At 44.2% G+C, this 21,829-nt stretch overlaps 1 protein-coding gene across 1 annotated transcript in view; it reads left to right on the forward strand.

The window, feature by feature from the left end:
* The first annotated feature begins 621 nt into the window (after positions 1–621).
* FLT3 (fms related receptor tyrosine kinase 3) overlaps positions 622–21,829 on the forward strand; it is a 67,462-nt gene continuing 46,254 nt past the window's right edge. The window contains exons 1-3 of the mRNA XM_042254857.2: positions 622–761; positions 16,125–16,243; positions 21,620–21,822. Of these exons, the coding sequence (XP_042110791.1) occupies positions 719–761; positions 16,125–16,243; positions 21,620–21,822 (365 nt within the window). The 5' untranslated portion in view covers positions 622–718. The remainder of the gene's footprint in view (positions 762–16,124; positions 16,244–21,619; positions 21,823–21,829) is intronic.

Below are 21,829 nucleotides of genomic sequence, written 5' to 3' on the forward strand. Positions count from 1 at the left end.
TTTCTATGGCTGGTGTTAGCTTCCCTGATTGCCTTAGTTGACATTGAAACCGAGCCTGTTTTTCTTGCTGCGGCTGTGGACTGCATCCTGGGCATCCTAGGAGATGGAGCGGGGCGCGCTGGGGGTGGGGGTACAAAGAACGTGGGTCCGCCGTTAGGATACACCCAGCGTGGACCGCGACCCTCGGCTCGCCCGCGCGCCAGCCTGGGGCGTCCGCGTGCCGCGCGGCTGTAGCACCCACCCTGCGGCCTCAAAGCCGCTCGCGCGCGAGGTGGACGGTGGCTGGCTTCAGCTGTCCCCACGCTCATCGAGAGGGTTCCGGGACTCCCGGCGGGGCGGGGCGTGGGGGGAGCAGGCAGCTCTGGCCGTGCCTCCTCCCCGGCCGGGGGCCGCCGAGCCCCTGCGACCTCCCCGGCGGAACCGCGCCCAGTCTCCCCCTCACAGTCGGGGAGCCCCGGGCGCGGCGGAGCGCGGGCTGCGGACCACGGCGGGCACGTGGGCTCGGCCGCAGCGCTGCGCCAGGCACCGGCGCCCCGGCACAGCCCCTGCGGGTGGGGAGAGGGATGCTCCCCCCCTTTCCACTTTGCACCAGTCCGAGGGAATTTGCGGTCGGTGACGCGCATCCTTAAGCGAGCCACCTGCAGCGCGGGGCGCGCCGCGGAGGGCGGCATCGCAGGGCTGGGCCGGTGCGGCCTGGGGACCCCGGGCTCCGGAGGCCATGCCGGCGTTGGCGCGCCTGGGCGGCCGGCTGCCGCTGCTCGGTAAGGCCCCGCTCGCCCGCTCGAGCCCCCGCGGCCCCCGGCCCCCACCCAACGCGGGCACCGGGCGCGCGCCTCCTCCGTCCCCGCCGCCGCGCGCCTCCCCGCCCCGCTCCGTCTCTCGCTCCCGCGCCCCTCCCCTCTTCCGCGCCCTCCCGACTCGCCCTGAAGTCACCCGCGGCCCCGGCCGGGCCCACCCCGCGTTCTCCTCCCGCTGGTCTCGCGTCGCCGCTCGGGCTCGGGGCCGCGGTCCCCACCGGCCGCCCCGACCCCGCGGGCGGCCTCGCGGAATCGGTGCCTGCGGGGCCCGGGCCGCCCCGCCCGTCCGCCCGCCCGCCCGGCGCGCCCGGGTTCTGGGCCAGCCACCCGAGTCTGCGGCCCCGAGCTGGGCGCCGGGGGACCGGGACTTCGTGTGCGCCGACCCCGGTACCGCAGACTCCTGGGTGGCGTCTCCAACTCTTCTTTTGAGGTTTTGATGTCGGGAGTGAACTCTGATGGGAAAAGGCGCCCGGGTTCTCCCCAAAGCGAGTCATCTCGGGTAACGACCCCCCACCCCGCCTAATGTCGACTGGATCAATGAGTAGATACTTTGGGAAATATTATGCAAACGGGATTTACATCTTAAAATACCCGCTGACCTCTCCTCTTGTACTCGATTTTTATCCTGGCGTTAAACCCCAAGAGGCTTTTCAAGGACTCAGCTGACTGTTCCCAAATAATCTGGATAGCATAATTGTTACCGGGGGGAAAAAAAATCCTCTTTACATCCAGTTCATCTGTTTGGAAAGAGGAGAGGGTTGATTTGTGTTTAGGGTGAAGGAGTCAGAGTTTGGGGGGCCAGGAAGCCTCGGATCGTGTCCTAGTTGGGGGACCTAGTTGGGGCAGCCTTGGGGGACCATCACTCACTGCCCCTGGCCAGCCTATCCTGCTCTGTCCACGGAGGGAGTCTGGCTGTGTCTTCTCCAGCTCCCAAACCCTAGCAGTCTGTCTTGCATCTTCCGTGGACCATAGAGAAAATACTTGCAGTATAGACGTGCAGGAATTATTTCCAGTAGCTTTTGTTTCAAATAATTCAGAATTATAGAGTTAAAAAAAAAATAAAACATAAGGGGGAAAAGAGTAGAAAAGCATCTTGCATTTCCTAAACATCTCTGTTAATTGGTAAATATGTACATTTTTAATGTACAGTACAGAGTTTTTCAGAGTCTATTACAAAAAGTTAGCTTTCTGTTAATGTGTAACATGAAGTGGTAATGGGTTTTTCAGTCACATACAAAGGCTTTGGGAAAGTATAAACATCAGTACATGCAACTGTATACAAGCTGCATTGAATTCTTTTATATTTCAGGACAATCTCAGAAATTCCTACATCTCTCTCCAGACTTTTCTAAATGAGGCATAATTCACAGACAGCAAATATGCACACATCTTAATAGTACAACTCCATTAGGTTTTATATACACAGTGAGTGAAGTGAAAGTCACTCAGTCGTGTCCGACTCTTTGTGACCCCATGGACTGTATTCTGGCCTGAATTCTCCAGGCCAGAATACTGGAGTGGGTAGCCTTTCCTTTCTCCATGGAACCCAGGTCTCCCACATTGCAGGCAGATTCTTGACCAGCTGAACCACCAGGGAAGCCCTTTATATACACAGGTACCTGCTTAATCATTATTTCATAAAGATAACAGAGCAATTGAACTCCACCACCTCTGATTTACCACCCACCCACTCCCCCAAGGTAGCCACTATTCTGACTTTTTTTAGAAAGGAAAAAAAGTGGTTTGAATTTTATTAGAATCACACTGGTTTAGTCACATTTACTATTCTGACTTCTGATTCCGTGGTTTTTCCTGTTTTTTTGAACTGCATGTAAACCAAACCATTATTATGTTTTTTTTTTTAATGTCCAGTTTCTTTGACTCAGCAGTGTGATTATGAGATTCAACTTTGTTCTTAATAACTGTGGCTTTTTGTTTTTGTTTTTTTTTTTACAATTGCTAGGTGCTATTTCCTTAGTATGACTAGACTATGCAGTCTATCCATTCTATTGTTGAAGAACACTTTGTGTGTCTCCAATTTTGTGTAGTGAAGAGTATAACAGTCCTGTGAATACTCTTCTACATGTTTGGGGACAGAAACACTCATTTCTTTTTGGATGATAACCTCAAGTCAAATTCCTAGATTACAGAGAAAGGCATATGTCAGTTTTGGTAGATATCGTCCAGCAGTTTTCTGAAGTGGTTGCACCAGTTTACCTTCCCACTAGCAGCGTATGGAGCTACTTGGCACATCTTTGCCAAGGCTTGCGATTACAGACTTCTTTGAATGAAGCAATAAAGTAAGAGACTAAAAAACAAGGACTTTAAATGTTAAGAAAGCTCTAACTACATTGAATTATCAGATGCCATTCCCATTTCCCTTATACTGTAAGCTCTACCTTTCAAGAAGAATGATGAGGTTTTCTAAGTAGTGCTTAAAGAATGGACACAGACTCTTCATGGCCCTAATTGCATTCTATACTGATCATAGCTAGGAGGAAGATTTCAGGATCTCAGTAGCTGTGATAACTGTTTCATTAGTGTTGGAAAATTCATATTCAGAGCTTTGACTTCCACATTTAGTTGACATCCTTTGATCTTGCTGCTTATCTTACTTTGTTTGCCTGTGACCTGGTAGCCTAAAGGGGACCAACTCAGGAGGAGGTAGGCAGAAGGGATGCTCGGTAAAGTTTGGGTTGGATGGGGATACCTGATGACCTGGTGTTAAGATTCCCTTTCATCCTAAAAGCCTCATTCTAATCCATGCCATCCTACAAGTTTAGACTGGCTGTTCATTTCTTCTTGGTTACTTTGAATGGATCTATAGTAAATTATCCTCTTAGGTTTCATGATTAACTACTTGGCTCCACTTTTTATCATTAAAAAGGCACTTTCATTAACCCTTTAGTTATCAGTAACGATTTCGTTCTTATTGAAGTTTCCTGTTGTTTAACTGAAGAACAGTCAGGTAATGAGATCTTAAGTATGGGAAAGGAAGACATTTATATTCTGGGGGGTGGGGGGATGATGAGGGAGCCTGCATGAAGAAGAAAAAGAAGTTTATTTGACAAACTTTTGTTGAACACCTATTTCAGTGCTAGGCACCATGAGGGTACAAAGATGTAAAAGATGGGGACGGGGGAACATACATATAAATAGTTGATTCAATTCTGTTTTTAAAATGCATGGTCATCGCCTTTCTCCAAGAAAACATTTCAGCACAAAGTTTGCTTTCAGTTATTTAAACCTTCCAATACAGTTGTCATGATCCATAGATATCTATAGAAGAAAAATAGCGTGAATCCCAAGATTTTCGTTGCCTGCTGCCGCTGCCGCTAAGTCACTTCAGTCGTGTCCGACTGTGTGCGACCCCACAGACAGCAGCCCACCAGGCTCCCCCATCCCTGGGATTCTCCAGGCAAGAACACTGGAGTGGGTTGCCATCTCCTTCTCCAATGCATGAAAGTGAAAAGTGAAAGTGAAGTCGCTCAGTCATGTCCGACTCTTCGAGACCCCATGGACTGCAGCCTACCAGGCTCCTCCTCCATGGGATTTTCCAGGCAAGAGTACTGGAGTGGGGTGCCATGGCCTTCTCCATTTCATTGCCTAAGACTGCTTAAACATGGATATTACTGGATTTAATGGTTGTGGGAATGAAATGACTCTTCCATTTGAAATTTTTAGAATGGACTGTTCCAGAATGAAATATGGCCATTTATTTTTTAAGATTCTAGGAAGAAGCAATTTTCCAAATGGTTCTTTGAACAAATTTGTTGGCTGCATTTTCCTCCCCAGAGAGCGTCCCTGCTCGATTGAGAAGCCCACAGGATGGCTCAGCTTCATGACTTTCTCTGCAATTCCTTTTATTCCCCACATCTTTTTCATCCTCTAATGAAACTCAGGAAGCGATGTGACAAGAGCCCTTGTCAGTGTTCAAGATTGTGATCTCTCTGAATCTCCAAATAGCCACCAGATATTGCCTTAATCTTTGGGTCAAGATTCTGATTTGGTTTAAAAAAAAAAAACAAAACAAATAATCTCAAAAGTATTGTATTTTATCATTGTTCTTTGATTTTGAAAAGGACCTTGAAGAGGAGAGGAATAAGAACTCGGGGGAGGGAAATTGAGGGGCTGGAAACTAGCTTGACCTCATTTTTAATTTGCTTAGCTTGTTCTTGCCATGATGTTGTACCCTTTGCTATTCACTCCAAAATAGCGAAGTCTTGTGAATCTCACAAGACTGAATAAAGCTTTTGGTTTTCATCAAGATGATTTTGTGATCTCATTATTTTTCACATATTGATTTCCAAAAAAAGTCTTAGCTTTATCTTAGGTGGCCATACTTCTATGGCTGAAGGTTTTTCTGTTGTTTGGGGGTCAGTGAGATTTACGTATACGTGATTGAATCACGTCTATGGCTAGATCATCCTTAAGCCTTCAAGTGATAACAGCTTTTGTAGAACTCTCTGATGATCGTTAGTTGGAATCACGCAATTCTGTTCGATGGGTCCCAATACATGTAGAGGAAATTTAAAAATAATACAAAGTACACACACACTGTTCTTTTGTGGCTAGAGGAATTGCATAAGATCCAAAAGAGGAACTATTATTATTTTTTTAGGTTAAACAGTAAAAGTATTTTTTCACTGCTGTCGTTGTAAATCCATTGGTAGCCAAGAATCTGCCATAAAATTATTTGCAGCCTACTTTAAAACAGGATATTGTCATTATTTCTTTAAACCATTATGATTTTAAAACTTTGATTTATTTTTTTTTGGCTGTGCTGGATCTTCCTTGCTGCTCGGGCTTTTTTTCTTTAGCTGCAGCTACTCTCTAGTTGTGGGTGTGCGGGCTTCTCATCACCTTGGCACGGACCCTAGGCGCTTGTGTTTCAGTGCTCGTGGCAGTGGGCTCAGTAGCTGTGGCTCCTGGGCTCTAGGGCACAGACTCCGTAGTTGTGGAGCACGGTCTTAGCTGCTCCTCCACACGTGGGTTCTTCCCAGATTAGGGATTGAACCCATGTCTCCTACAGATTCTTGACCACCCAGTTCCCAGAGAAGCCGGAAACCAGTGTGTTCTGATTGTTACATACCCGTTGAATTCAGTCTTCTGCTGCTTTGCTATTCGAGTTACAATGTTCCTAATGTTAGGGATTCTGTTCTCGGAGGTGATGCAGTTGAATATGTTAGGGTGAGCAACACATTCAGAAAACCTGAGTTCTTTATTCTGGCCAGGAATGTCTCTGCACTTAAGCTTCTCATTTGTGAAAGGGAGATAAGCAATATCTTACCGCTTCATCAGATAGTACCTGTAGAGTGCAGCTTCATTCCATGTCAGACAGGTGTTTCGCAGAAAGAGAGATGCCTCAAGTTGGAAGGAATTGTCAGGATTTAGTTACATAGCTTCTCTCCTTGCCTTCTTAGACCCTTGGGAGCACCATGTGGGCCAGCCAGGTGCCACATAGTTCAGATTCCTGCTCACAGTCTAATGTTGGGGGTGTTGGTGGCACCAGGTAAGCACGTAAAAGGAAAACTGCAGTGTAATTTTAGAAATAAGGACCAAGGTTGAGCCTCCAGCACAGACTGAGAAGATAGAGCAAGGCTTCCCAGAAGAGGTGATGTCAGGTCTTGATTAGAAAGTTAAGACTTGGGTGTTTCCCTAGTGGTCCAGTGGCTGAGATTTAGTGCTCTCAATGCAGAGGCCCCGGGTTTAATCCTGGGTCGGGGAACTAGATCCTACATGCCACAACTAACTCTTCACATGCCCCACCTAAGATCTAGCACAGCCAAGTAAATAAATAAAAGAAAGGTAAGACCTGATAGGGGAAGGGGAGAATAAGGACTTTCCAGGCAAACGGGACAGTGAAGAGAACAGTAGAGAGGTCAGAATCAGGGAGCAGGTGGACTCTGTAAGTCCATCCTGAGTTGCTGAGGCACAAGGTAAAAGGCCCCCAGGATCGGGGAATTCTCATCTAAGAAGCTGTCAACTCAGAAAATGAAGCCTGTTCAATGGGTAGCTTCCAGAGGCTCAGCTGTGTGTGATGTGTAAGGAGTGTTTTAGGGATGTGATAAAGGACTTGGATGTTCTCCTGTGGCCCAAGAGTCTCTGGAGGGAATTCAGGGGGTCCACTGTGTCCTTTAGGGTGTGTGTATGTGTGTTTATGTGTGTGTATTGTGTATGTGTGTATATGTGTGTATTGTGTGTGTATTGTGTATGTGTATGTGTGTGTTTGTATGTGTATATTATGTGTGTACGTCTCTGTGTGTATTGTGTGTATGTATTGTGTTTGTGTGTGTTTATCGTGTGTGTATATATTATGTGTGTATATCTCTGTGTTTGTGTGTATGTGTGTTTGTGTGTGTGTGTATCGTGTATGTATATATTATGTATGTATATCTCTGTGTATTGTGTGTATGTGTGTATTGTGTGTATGTGTGTATGTATTGTGTTTGTGTGTGTGTATCGTGTATGTATATATTGTGTGTGTATATCTCTGTGTATTGTGTGTATGTGGGTATATATTGTGTTTGTGTGTATATGTGTGTGTGTATGTGTGTGTATATCGTGTGTGTGTGTGTTGTGGTTGTGTGTGTTGGTGTGTTATGTGTATGAATGTATGTGTATATTGTGTGTGTGTTTGTGAGGGTTAATTGCTTTCATCAGATCTTTCAGCGTGGTCTGCGACTCAGGAAAGGGTGAGGACCAGTACTGTAGGCTGTTCGGGGGTTTGAAGGTGAGGAGTGAGAGCATGTCGGAGCACTGACATGTATTCCAGAGGACAGTTTTGGGGTCTGTGTCGAGGATGGACGTCAGGCAGACAGGACATGGCAGAGAGGTCAGCAAGGAAGCAGTTGGCAGTCATCCAGGCCAGACACGACAAGGACTGGAGTAGGGGCAGTGGTGGTAGAGAGGCAGGCCATGCAGAGATATGGGGATTATCCGGAGGTCAAAATGTCACGGCTTGGCAGCCGCCTGGATGACGGGAAGTGGGGGAGAGGGAGGAGTTGAAAGTGACTTCTGGTTTTGGGGACAGTGTGCTGGCGCTAACAGAGGAGGGGGTAGGGGGCAGAAGGAAAGGGGGGATTCAGTCTGAGTGTAAGGTTCCTGGGGGCCACCCAGATATATAGCCATACACATAGGAGGTATGGATGTGGAACTCCTGAGCAAATGGGCTGTCGTTTATTAAAATCATGAGAAAGAGCAGAGACTGGCGAGGATGACAGCGATGAGAGTATCCCAGGCGCAAGGAAGAGCACACGAGTCTCCTTCCCTGGACTCACACTGACCACTTCTGGCTCCGCTGGCTGCCATGTATATGGGGTGGGAGAGTTCCCCACACCAAGCAGTTCTTGGGCACCAATGGATGTCCTACGGTTTAACTCAATTCTGACACTCTCTCCCCGGAGATAGCGTCAGATCCCACAGGTTAAAGGCTCAGAGCCCTCTTGACCCCCGTCAGACGTCAGTGTCAAGTCCAGCTTGCCACCAGCACAGGCTGTAAGTCAGAGGTTCCCAGGACCCCCTCCTTAAGTTTGATGACTTTGCTGGAACAGCTCACGGAATTCAGAAAAACAATCTGCTTGCTAGATTCCTGGTTTATGATGAAAGGATATAACTCCAGGATAGCCAGGTGGAAGAGTTACAGAGGGCAAGGGGAGGGGTTTGGGGAGGGCTCGGAATGTCATCCAATTCACCAACGGAAATTCATCACGGATCTCTCAGTTCAAGAATTGTTATAGAGTTTAATCAGCACACTCCCCTCCCTATTTGCCCACAGGTCACCCCTCCAACCTCTTAGGACAACCCTCCCAGCCACCACCACCACTCCTGGGGCTGCAGAGGCAGCCCGCCCTAAGTCACCTTGTTAGCATAAACTCTGGAGTGCCCAGAAGGGGCTCATTGTGAGTAACAACAGAGACCCCTGTTGCTCAGGAAATTCCAAGGATTTTAGGAGCTTTGTGCCAGGAAAGAGCGCTTCCCAGGTGGCACAGTGGTAAAGAACCCACCTGCCAACACAGGAGACACAGGTTCAATCCCGGGGTCAGAAAGATCCCCCAGAGGTGGAAACGGCAACCCACTCCAGTATTCTTGCCTGGAGAATCCCATGGACAGAGGATCCCTGGGAGCTACAGTCTATGGGGTCACAAAGAGTCAGACACGACTGAGCTCGCATGCATGGTGCTGGGAAAGACCAAATACCTTTTGATCTAAGGCCAAGTATATTTATTATATATACCACATGGGTCTACTGCCCTCTTTTACCAAATGAGGAAAGTGGGACCCAAAGAGGTCAAATGACTTGCTGAAGTTCGGGGTTATCACAGCAGGTAACCGGCTCCTGAAACACCTGACTCTGAAAGCCAATGGGACTTGTGTCCAAGAGACCCCAGCAAACAAAGAAACAGTTTGTAAAGGGTTTGCAAAGACTCATTGTGACTATACCCCCAGGCTCAGTGCTGAGGCAACAGACAGAAATAGCCTTCTCCCAGTCTTTTCCTTAAAGAGGCCTATTTCAAAACAAACAAACAAAAAAACTGTTATTGTAGTTGGTTTACAATGCTGTAGTAGTTTCTAGTGAACAGCAAAGCAGTTCAGTTATACATCTGTGTATATACATATTCTTTTCCAGATTTTTTCCACTACAGTTTATTATAAGACAATGAATATAGTTCCCTCCACTATACAATAGAGCCTTGTTGTTTTTCTCCTTTATATATAGTAGTGTGTATCTGTTAATCCCAAGCTCCTAATTTGTCCCTACCCCAGCCTTCACCTTTGGTAATGATAGTTTGTTTTCTATGTCTGAATCTGTTTGTTTTGTAAGTAAGTTCATTTGTACCATTTTTTAGATTCCACATGTAAGTGATACCGTGTGACATTTGTCTCCCTCTGTCTCATACTTCACTTAGTATGATAATCACTAGGTCCATCCATGTTGCTGCAAATGGCATTATTTCATTCTCTTTTATGGCTGAGTGATATTCCATCGTACATGTATACCTCATCTTTACCCGTTTCTCTGTCGATGGGCATTTAGGTTGCTTATGTGTCTTGGCTATTGTAAATAGTGCTGCTATGAACATTAGGGTGAATGTATCTTTTTGAATTACCATTTTGTCCAGATATATGCCCAGGAGTAGGATTTGCAGGATCATATGGTCACTCTGGTTTTTGTTTTCGGCCATTCCCTGCAGCTTGCAGAATCTTAGTCCTCCGACCAGGGATCAAACCCAGGCTCCCGACAGTGGAAGCATGGAGTCCTAACCCCTGGACCACCAGAGCATTCCCTCTATTTTTATTTTTTTAACTAACCTCCATACTGTTCTCCGTGGTGGCTGTACCGATTTACATTCCCACCAACAGTGTAGAGGGGTCCCCTTTTCTCCATACCCGCTCCAGCATTTATTATATGTAGACTTTTTGATTGTGGCCATTCTGATTGGTGTGAGATGATACTTCAGTGAAATTTTGATTTGCATTTCTCTAATAATTAGCGATGTTGAGCATGTTTTCATGTGCCTATTGACCATCTCTATGTCCTCTTTGGAGAAATGCCTATTTAGGTCTTCTGCCCATTTTTGATGGGTTTTAAAGAGGTCTGTTTTCAACCTAATTTAACATACATCTAGGAGGGGACTGCAATTCTGCCTGAGCCTGGCGAGGCTGGATGCACCATTTACGCATTTCCCCTTTGGTATCTCTCTGAAAGGAGGTTGTACATGTATCTAAAACCGTAGCCTTTGTGACTGCCACCCAGAGGACACATTCCTTGATCTGGTGGCCAGCGGGACTTGCATTTGTGGGTCCCACTGATCTGTAGTGAACAAAGAAACAGTTATTAACTGACTGTCCTTCAGGGCTCAGTGCAGAGAAAGCAGACAGAAACACTGGCTCCCATTCTTTCCCTGAAAGAGGTCTGCTTGTGTATTTTAAAAGCCACTGCCTGAGAGTCCAGCTTCACTGTGCATCTAGGTACTAACTGAGATCTTCCCTCTGTTGTTGTTGTCTTTTGGTCGCTAAGTTGTGTCTGACTCTGAGACCCCTTGGACTATAGCACACCAGGCTTTCCTGTCCTTCACTGTTTCCCAGAGATTGCTCACACTCATGTCCATTGAGGCAGTGATGCCATCCAACCATCTCATCCTGTCAGCCCTTTCTCCTCCTGCCCTCAGTCTTTCCCAGCATCAGGGTCTTTTCCAGTGAGTTCTTCGTATCAGGTGGCCAAAGTACTGGATCTTCAGCTTCAGCATCAGTCCTTCCAGTGAATAGTTAGGGTTGATTTCCTTTAGGATGGACTGGTTTGATCTCCCTGGGGTCCAAGGGACTCTCAAGAGTCTTTGCCAGTACCACAATTCAAAAACATCAATTCTTCAGCACTCAGCCCTTTTTATGGTCCAGCTTTCACGTCCATACACGACTACAGGGAAAACCATGGCTTTGACTATATGGACCTCTGTCGGCAAAATGATGTCTCTGCTTTTTAACATGCTGTCTAGATTTGTCATAGCATCCAAGGAGCTATTGCCTTTTAATTTCGTAGCTGCAGTCACTGTAACCAGTGATTTTGGAGCCCAAGAAAATAAAATCTCCTCCCCTTTAGGACACTGGCAAATCATGACACATCCTTACTACTGGGAGCCAATAAGCACAAAAAAGGTAATTTATGAAACTACCAAGAACTCCTTATTGGCAAATTCAGACTTAAATTGAAGAAAGTAGGGAAAACCACTAGACCATTCAGGTATGACCTAAATCAAATCCCTTATGATTATACAGTGGAAGTGAGAAATAGATTTAAGGGACTAGATCTGATAGTCAGAGTGCCTGATGAACTATGAACGGAGGTTTGTGACATTGTACAGGAGACAAGGATCAAGACCACCCCATGGAAAAGAAATGCAAAAAAGCAAAATGGCTGTCTGAGGAGGCCTTACAAATACCTATGAAAAGAAAAGACATGAAAAACAAAGGAGAAAAGGAAAGATATAAGCATCTGAATGCAGAGTTCCAAAGAATAGCAAGGAGAGATAAGAAAGTCTTCAGTGATCAATGCAAAGAAATAGAAGAAAACAACAGAATGGGAAAGACTAGAGATCTCGTCAAGAAAATTACAGATCCCAAGGGAACATTTCATGCAAAGATGGGCTCGATAAAGGACAGAAATGGTATGACCTAACAGAAGCAGAAGATATTAAGAGAGGTGGCAAGAATACACAGAACTGTACAAAAAAAGAGCTTCACAATCCAGATAATCACAATGGTGTGATCATTCACCTACAGTCAGACATCCTAGAATGTGAAGTCAAGTGGGCCTTAGAAAGCATCATTACGAAATAGCTAGTGGAGGTGATGGAATTCCAGTTGAGCTATTTCAAATCCTAAAAGATGATGCTGTGAAAGTGCTGCACTCAATATGCCAGCAAATTTGGAAAACTCAGCAGTGGCCACAGGACTGGAAAAGGGCAGTTTTCATTCCAGTCTCAAAGAAAGGCAATGCCAAAGAATGCTCAAACTACTGCACAATTGCACTCATCTCACATGCTAGTAAAGTAATGCTCAAAATTCTCCAAGCCAGGCTTCAGCAATATGTGAACCGTGAACTTCCAGATGTTCAAGCTGGTTTTAGCAAAGGCAGAGGAACCAGAGATCAAATTGCCAACATCCGCTGGATCATGGAAAAAGCAAGAGAGTTCCAGAAAAACATCTATTTCTGCTTTATTGACTATGCCAAAGCCTTTGACTGTGTGGATCACAATAAACTGTGGAAAATTCTGAAAGAGATGGGGATACAGACCACCTGACCTGCCTCTTGAGAAACCTATATGCAGGTCAGGAAGCAACAGTTAGAATTAGATATGGTACAACAGACTGGTTCCAAATAGGAAAAGGAGTATGTCAAGGCTGTATATTGTCACCCTGCTTATTTAACTTATATGCAGAGTACATCATGAGAAACGCTGGACTGGAAGAAGCACAAGCTGGAATCAAGATTGAGGAGAGAAATATCAATAAGCTCAGATATGCAGATGACACCACCCTTATGGCAGAAAGTGAAGAGGAACTAAAAGCCTCCTGATGAAAGTGAAAGAGGACAGTGAAAAGTTGGCTTAAAGCTCAACATTCAGAAAACAAAGATCATGGCATCTGGTCCCATCACTTCATGGGAAATAGATGGGGAAACAGTGGAAACAGTGTCAGACTTTATATTTGGGGGCTCCAAAATCACTGCAGATGGTGATTGCAGCCATGAAATTAAGACGATTACTCCTTGGAAGGAAAGCTATGATCAACCTAGACAGCATATTGAAAAGCAGACATTACTTTGCCAACAAAGGTCCATCTAGTCAAGGCTATGGTTTTTCCAGTGGTCATGTGAGAGTTGGACTGTGAAGAAAGCTGAGCACCAAAGAATTGATGCTTTTGAACTGTGTTGTTGAAGAAGACTCTTGAGAGTCCCTTGGACTGCAAGGAAGTCCAACCAGTCCATCCTAAAGGAGACCAGTTCTGGATATTCATTGGAAGGACTGATGCTGAGGCTGAAACTCCAGTACTTTGGCCGCCTCATGTGACGAGTTGACTCATTGGAAAAGACTCATGCTGGGAAGGATTGGGGGCAGGAGGAGAAGGGGACGACAGAGGATGAGATGGCTGGATGGCATCACCGACTCGATGGACATGAGTTTGGGTAAACTCCGGGAGTTGGTGATGGGACAGAGAGGCCTGGTGTGCTGCCATTCATGGGGTCGCAAATAGTCAGACACAACTGAGCAACTGAACTGAACTGAACTGAACCAAGAACTAAGCCTGGGTGGAAGGATAAGATTTCTTCTACGAGAGGCTATTCTGTGAAGACTGGCTGTTTTATCTAATCCACAGAAACCAACAGAGATAAGCAAAGAAGAAGAAAGAAAGGAGTGTGTTTCAAACAAAAGAATAAGATAAAACTCCAGAAACAAACCTTAGTGAAATGGAGATAAGTGATTTACCTGTAAAGAGTTCAAAATAGGACTTCCCTGGTGGTCCGCTAGTTAAGAATCCCCTTGCCAAAGCAGAGGGTGTGGGTTCCATTCCTTGTTCGGGAAGATTCCACATGCTGTAAGGCAACCGAGCCCACATGTCACAACTACTGAGCCCACACTCTAGAGCCTGTGTGATCCAACAAGAGAAGCCATGGCAATGAGAAGTCTGATAACACTGACTAGGGAGTAGCCCCCACTCTCTGCAACAAGACAAAGCCCACAGGCAGCGAAGAGGAGCCAGCGCAGCCAAAAATAAATAAATAAATAAATAGTTGTTTTTTTAAAAAAGATTCAAACTAACAGTCATAAAGATGCTCACTGATGCTGCCTGAGAACAATACATGAATAAAGTGAGAATTTCCACAGAGAGAGAAAGGTTAAGAAGAATACAATAACTGAAAAATTCGGAAAAGAAGTTCACCAACCAACTAGATATAGTGGAATTCATCCAATCAGAGGAGCAATAAGGGAAAAAAGAAAAGAGTGAAGACAGTTTAAGGGACTTAACAGATAACATCAAACTAAACTAATAGTCATATTATAGGTGTCCCAAAAGATGAAGAGAAAGAGAAAGGGCACAACATTTATTCAAAGAGATAATGGCTGAGAAATCCCCTCATCTGGGGAAAAGCAACAGACATCCAGGTCCAAGAAGTCCAGAGACTTCCAGATAAGATGAATGTAAAGAGACCTGCTGAGACACATTATAGATACACTGTCAGAAACTAAAGACAAGGAGAAAATCCTAACGGCAGCAAGAAGAGAAACAGCGGACCCTCTGTAGTACTATCAGCAGATTTTTCCGCAGAGACTTTGTAGGCCAGAAAGGAATGGCATTATATATTTGAAATACTAAAAGAAAAAAACAGCTAACCTCTAAGAATACCTGGCAAACTGTCCTTCAACAATTTTTTAAAGAATACTTATTGATTTTATTAATTTGGCTGTGTTGGGTCTTAGTTGCAGCATGCAGGATCTCTTTCACTGCAGTGCATGGACTCTGGTTGTGGTGCATGGGCTCAGTAGTTGTGGTACGTGGACTCCAGAGTGCACTGGCTTCAGTGGTGGGGCTAGCAGGCTTAGTTGCTCCAAGGCACGTGGGATCTGCCCAAACCAGCGACCAAACCTGTGTCCCCTGTATTGGCTGGTGGATTCTTAACCACTGGGCCACCCGGGAAGTTCCTAATCAGTTTTAAAGACACACGCAGACTAAAAGTAAAGGGATGGGAAATGATACTGCATGCTCATGGAAACCAAAAGTGGAGACATCTATACTTACATCAGACAAAATAGACTTTAGCCAAAGACTGTCATAAGAGGTAAAAAGGGTCAATGAAAGAAATGGTCACCCCATAGAGGATATGACATGTGTAAATATTTATGCACCTGACATGGGAGCACCTAAAGAAATTAAGCAAATAAGCAAATGCTAACAGACCTGAAGGGAGAAATAACAATGCAATAACACAAAGGGACTTCAGTACCCCAGTTTCAACAAAGGATAGATCATCTAGACATGGAATCAATAAGGAAACATCGGACCTAACAGACATTTACAGAACATTCCATCTAACAGCAGTGAATATACAGTCTTCTCAAGCTCACTTGGAACATTCTCCAGGATGTTTCTGATCACAGAAATCAGCTACAAGAAGAAAAGTGGGAAATTCAAAATTATGTGATGATAAAACAGCATTTGCACGTTTTGTATCTCTATGTCATGTTTTGGTAATTCTCACAATATTTCAAATGTTTTCACAATTATTATAGTTGTTTTGGTGATCTTTGATCAGTGATCTTTGATGTTACTACTACAATTCACTGAAGGCTCAGATGATGGTTAGCATTTTTTAGCAAGAAAGTATGTTTTAGTTAAGGTATACACCTTGTATTCTTAGGTATAATGCTGTTGCACGCTTAAAAGGCTACACTGTACCATAAACGTAACTTGTATATGCACCAGGAAACCATAAAGAAGAAAAAATGGCTGGTATACAAATAACCAGTCCTCAGCTGCACTAGCCTCACTTCAAATGCTTGATGCTAAATGCAGCTAAAGACCACCCTGTTGAACAGCACAGATAAGGAATATTTCCATCACCCAAGAATGTTCCCTTGGAAAACACTGCTGTAAGGACCTCTGCTCAAGATTTATAGTAAGACTTGCCTTTTGTGAAATTATACTTCCTGCATGCTTTCCTGTCGGCCACTTTCCCTTGATTACATTTTGTTTTATTATAAGATGAATACATATTTTCTTTTTAAGGTGTGCATGTACCAACATCACTGCCTTTGTTTGCTTTCACAGTTTTTTCCGCAATGATATTCCAGACTATTACAAATCAAGATCTGCCTGAGATCAAGTGTGTTTTAATCAACCATGGAAACAATGATTCATCAGTGGGGGCATCATCTTCGAATCCCATGGTAAAGTAATAGTAAAATGACAATTTTAGCTATTTTCTCTGGAGACCATATTTTGTAAGCTATTGAGACCTGCTATGGCTTATGAGCTTTTCTTTTTACGTATTTAAGTAACTATGCACTCATATGGGGTATTGATGAGCATCTCTCCTCATTGTTACCTGGGACTCCATCCTAACAAGAGTCACATTCTCTTCGGGCTTAGATTTTGGAAGGACAGTGATACTCAGAATGAATAAGAAACAAAGATTTCCTTTTCTCCTTAAAATAAAGCCAGGCTTCTCTCTCAAGCCCTGAATCTCTAAATTTCCAACTGCCTCCTGGGTTTACATAAATAGATTTTTTCCATTTGCTCATTAAGACCCACCTATATAATTTACTTCATTTCTATTTCCCCAAACATCTTGCTTTAATGGATTTCTGTTTACAGCCCCATCTAGATCCTAAGCTTGAAAGCTCAGCCTCACTGTGGACTGCTTCCTTTCTCTGCCCTCACATTTGGTCAGTTACCAAGTCTTATCAATTTCCTTTCTTTCCTAGTTCTTATTTAACCACCTCATATTCTCCAGTCTCCCTGCTGCTGCTAAGTCGCTTCAGTCATGTCCAACTCTGTGTGACCCCAGAGACGGCAGCCCACCAGGCTCCCCCGTCCCTGGGATTCTCCAGGCAAGAACACTGGAGTGGGTTGCCATTTCCTTCTCCAATGCATGAAAGTGAAAAGTGAAAGTGAAGTCGCTCAGTCATGTCCAACTCTTAGCGACCGCCATGCGGACTGCAGCCCACCATGCTCCTCCGTCCAGTCTCCCTGCCACTTCCCTAATTCCAGCCCTCATAGTCACAATAATATTGTAAGTGGCTTCTTCCTTCTACAGTTCAGCTCAGATAGGGCTGCTGGACTTCTTTTTTTTTTTTCTCTTTCTTAATTAATTTTGGGCTGCACCGAGTCTCTGTTGCTTTGCATGTACTTTCTCTGGTTGCAGAGATCTGGGGCTACTCTAGATGGTATGCTCAGGCTTCCCTTGTGAACACAGGCTTTAGGACGTGCGGGCTTCAGCAGTTGTGGCACACAGGCTTAGTTGTCCCATGGCATGTGGGATCTTCCCCACCCAGGGATCGAACCCGTGTCCCCTGCTTTGGTAGGTGGATTCTGTACCCCTGAGCCACCAGGGAGGCCCCCAGACTATTCTTCTTGAAGCATTGCTACATTCTTTACAGCCTGGCTTGGTCTTCTCATGACTTCAACCGACGTGCATATCACTCCATAAACTGGCTCTGACTCCTTCAAGTTCCACCCTTGTTTTTCATTACTCTTCTTAATGCTACTCAGCTAACATAGCCTAGGTGTTTACTCAAATGAAGGAAGCTTAAATGATCAAGAAACTGAAAATATTAGAAGTCTATATACAATAAAATGTGAACATAAATTAACCAATTCTATAGTTTTTATCCAGTTCAGGATTCATACAAAGCTATAGTTACTCTGTTTTCTTTTATAGAGTACATATAACATGGAAGCGTAGTTTGTTTGTTTATGTACTTACTTATTTGGGTTTAAATTTTTAACAGATGTTGGTGTCATTAACACATTGGCTTGTTAATAATTAAGACATTTGGCGTACATGATATTTTAGTGCAGACAAGAAAAAATTTTACTATTATTTGCTGTGATGTTTTAAACTTTTAGTGTCTTTTCAATGTGAGAAAATAGCTGCACACATTTAAGTGCTGTCTTATAAATCACGATCTTTAAAAAAAAAATCCATGATGATTGGTCTTGGTTCCTAGTATTAAGCTCTGTATTATCTTTTTTATGTAGAATAAATTGTATTCTTATGCAATATTCAGGATTGTATTAAGACCTAGTAGTTCCTAAACCACATCAAGCAACCATCCTAACCATGGCAAAACTGAACTTTCGCCTTCCTAAAGCTGAAGCCGCTCCTTCTGGGTATTTTCCTATTTTGATGTGAGATGGATTATTAGGGTGTCAGTGGCTTTTCTCAAAAGCAGTTTTGATTTCTTCCATAGTTCATGGTTCTCAGATGAGACATCTTTCTAAAACTCATAGTTCACAGGTTTTTTGAAGAACCAAGCACTCTTTAGTTGACTAAGCTGGCCAAGGCAGCTCTAATAAATAAGCAACTCCATCCTGAGCTGTATCACAGTATAGCCTGGAATCAAAATAGGATTATTTTACTGTTTCCACAATTCACTTAATTGTTATTTCAAATCTGAGATTTCCCATCATTATCATTTCTGTTTGAAGATTAAGGTGGTGTGTCCTGAGTTTCTCCCCTACAAGGCTACTATTTTTCCTTTGTAGTTAAAAAGGATTGTGGGGAGATACAAATATTCTGTTTCTTCTCTGTTTTTCACCCACTGATTTTAGCATCCACTGGTGGATCTTGCCTATAACCATTATTACTGTGAAGTTTTCCTAATGATGAGCTTCTTTGCCCCCTTGTTCCCTAACTGGAATTAGGGAACAATTCCCTAACTTGTTCCTAACTGGAATTCTTCTGCGAGGAAGAGCTGTGTCTTCTCTCCATGTTATTTTTTGTTGTTGTTGTTTTTGTTTTTATTTCCTCTCCATGTTATTTATTTAATCAGTCTAGTCTTATAGATACTTATTTTATTGCATGGATTATAGCCCCAAACTAACCCTTTATTTTGTGGCTCAGATGTTTCCAGCTTTGGTCACTGGGAGCTACTTCAGCTTGGTTCCTGTGTCTTTTCAACATGTCCCCATAATTTTTGAAGCACACCCTTACTTTTTGGCGCTACAGCATAGTTCAGACTCATCTTGTATTTTTCCTTTGCTGGCCCTGGAACTAACCACTTCTCCAAGAAGCATTTGGTTCATGGAGAATAGTATTTAGAAACCAAGATCTGAGAGCTGAGTGTGCTCATTGCTCCTGAGCATTGTTGCTTCTGGGTCTTCTTGGCAGACAGAGGTAGGCTATATATGCTTGTATACTACCTGCACCCTCCATCTATACAGACTATATTTATCTCTTTATCATCTCTATCTATGTATCACCATGAATGCATGCTGATAACTGTGAATTCAATTCAGCACCAAAGGGTTCATTCTACCTTTCTCTCTTTCCTTAGTTGTACTTCTCTCTCTGACAGTAAGACCCCTGGCTTTCATTATCTGAAATAATCTACTTTATTATCATTCAATAATAATATTCATTTCTGGTGTAAATGGCAGCCCACTCTAGTATTCTTGCCTGGAGAATCCTGTGGACCGAGTCTGTAGCCTGGTGGACTACAGTCCCCAGGGTCGCAAAGAGTCGGACATGACTGAGGCGACTTAGCATACACGTGCTGGTGTGTCAGAATTGCTAACCCACATCCCAGTGAGAAAAAGATTTACCAACTAGAATACAGTGCGTGTGTGCTAAGTCTCTTCAGTCGTGTCCAACTCTTAGCGACGCTATGGACTATAGCCCGCCAGGCTTCTCTGTCCATGAGGTGCTCCAGGCAAGAATATTGGAGTGGGTTGCCATGCTCTTTTCCAGGGGATCTTCCTGACCCGGGGATTGAACCCATGTCTCTAACGTCTCCTGCATTGGCAGGCAGGTTCTTTACCACTAGCCCAACCCTGGGAAGCCCCTGGGAATACAGTACTTGTGTGCAATTCTTTTTGTCTTTAACCTCATACCATCCAAAGCATTCTTTTCCCAAGTTACTTAGGTTTGTTCCTTTCTTTCCCAATCCCTTCACTCTGATTATGTTAGTTATTTGTGATGCAGTTAAGTTCACTTGGTTTGCATTCCATTTTGAGTTCCCCCATATCCTGGTTGATGTTAATGATTTATTTTGTGAGTATCTGAAACGTGATTATGGTCCTGAAAGCTAAAGCTATGTGATAAAAGACATACTCAGAGAAGTGTCGTGCCTTCTTCATCCCTACTTCCAAGTTTCCTCCTTTCCGCATCTATCTCCTGTACTGAGCCTGTCCCTTAAGTTTTTTATGTTAGTCCTGTATTTCTTGTGCACAAATGAGCAGATACATGTGTATTGTCTTAGTCGCCTTCCTTGTTACCCAAAGGATAGTGTAACTGAAAGTAGAAACATTTTGAACCCAGCTTTCTTCACTTAGCATCTGTCCAGGAAATCAGTGCAAATCAGTTCATGGAGCTTGTCCTCATCCTTCTCTATAACTGCGTGTCCTCGATTGTGTGGATGGACCACAATTTATTCCATCACTCTGCTGTGTATGAGCGCTTAAGTGCTTCCCTATGTGCAAGCACTTAGGTGGTTTCTAATATTTTGCAATTATAAATGATGTTCAATCAGTTGTTGGACGTACAGTCTTCAAAATGGGATTGCTGGCTGAGAGCGTGAAGTGCATAATAGTTCTATTAGGTGTTGGTGAATTCCAGACCCCCCCCCCCAGAAGGGTGCACCAGTTTGTCTTTCTCCAGCAACGTATGAGAGTGGATATTTCCTTATAGCCTCACCAACAAAATTTTGCTAGTGTGATAGATAAGTGCTATCTCAATGTTGTTTGAGTTTTTCTGATCATATGTGAATTTAAACATTTTCTCATGTGTTCAAGAGCCATTCTTTATAATGTTTTTGTGAATTGTCTATTTATTTCTTTTTCCCTTTTTTCTATCGTGTTTTTGCTTCTGTGTCTCTCAGTGTTAAAAAAATTCTTTACATATTAGGGGTATTAGCGCTTTATTTGTCATATGCATCGCACATATTTTCTTCTGGCATGTCAGGGTTTTGTTGTTGTTGTTCTTGCTTTACTTTATTCTGAGCCCATCTTTTAATATCCAGCTCAGTTGCTGCACTCCAGTGGAGCATCTCCACCCCTACTGTCCCCACCTGGAAGTCACTTCTCCCTGCTGTGCAGGTCCAGAGCCCTTAAATGCACCTTCCGAACTTGTGCACTTGTGTTTATCAGGCACATCACATTTCACTTTGTTTTGCTATTTCTTCCTGTTGTTGTTCAGTGGCTCAGTCGTGTCTGACTCTTTGTGACCCCATGGACTGCAGCACACCAGGCTCCCCTGTCCTTCATCACCTCCTGGAGCATGGTCAAACTCATGTTCATTGAGTCGGTGGTGCTATCCAAACATCTCATCCTCTGCCGCCCTTTTCTGAATTTGGGGGTAGCACAATTCAACCTATAACAGTCTATAAAGCATTTTTAGAAATGCAGCCTAAAATTGTCTTTTCCTTAGAGAATTATAAATGATATGAACTTTAGTCAGTGGTATGTCCTCCTTGGGTTATGATGCGCTCACGTGTTGTATGCAGGATTTCCACATGTATGTATTTGGTAAAGTTTCCAGCTAAAAGGAAGAGTTATTAAACCTGCCCCTGTAGTAAATTCACGTTGTTTCATCAATGGCGTAGGCATCAGAATCCCGGGAAGACCTGGCGTGTGCCTTGAGGCCTGAGGGCGCAGAGACCGTCTACGAAGCGGCCACGGTGCAGGTGGACGTGGCTGCATCCATCACACTGCAAGTGCTGGTCTCCGCCCCAGGGAACACTTCCTGTCTCTGGGTCTTTAAACACAGCTACCTAAACTGCCAGCCACACTTCGATTTACAAAACAGGTAAGTG

Source organism: Ovis aries, chromosome 10, assembly GCF_016772045.2.
Source record: "Ovis aries strain OAR_USU_Benz2616 breed Rambouillet chromosome 10, ARS-UI_Ramb_v3.0, whole genome shotgun sequence".
NCBI lineage: Eukaryota > Metazoa > Chordata > Mammalia > Artiodactyla > Bovidae > Ovis > Ovis aries.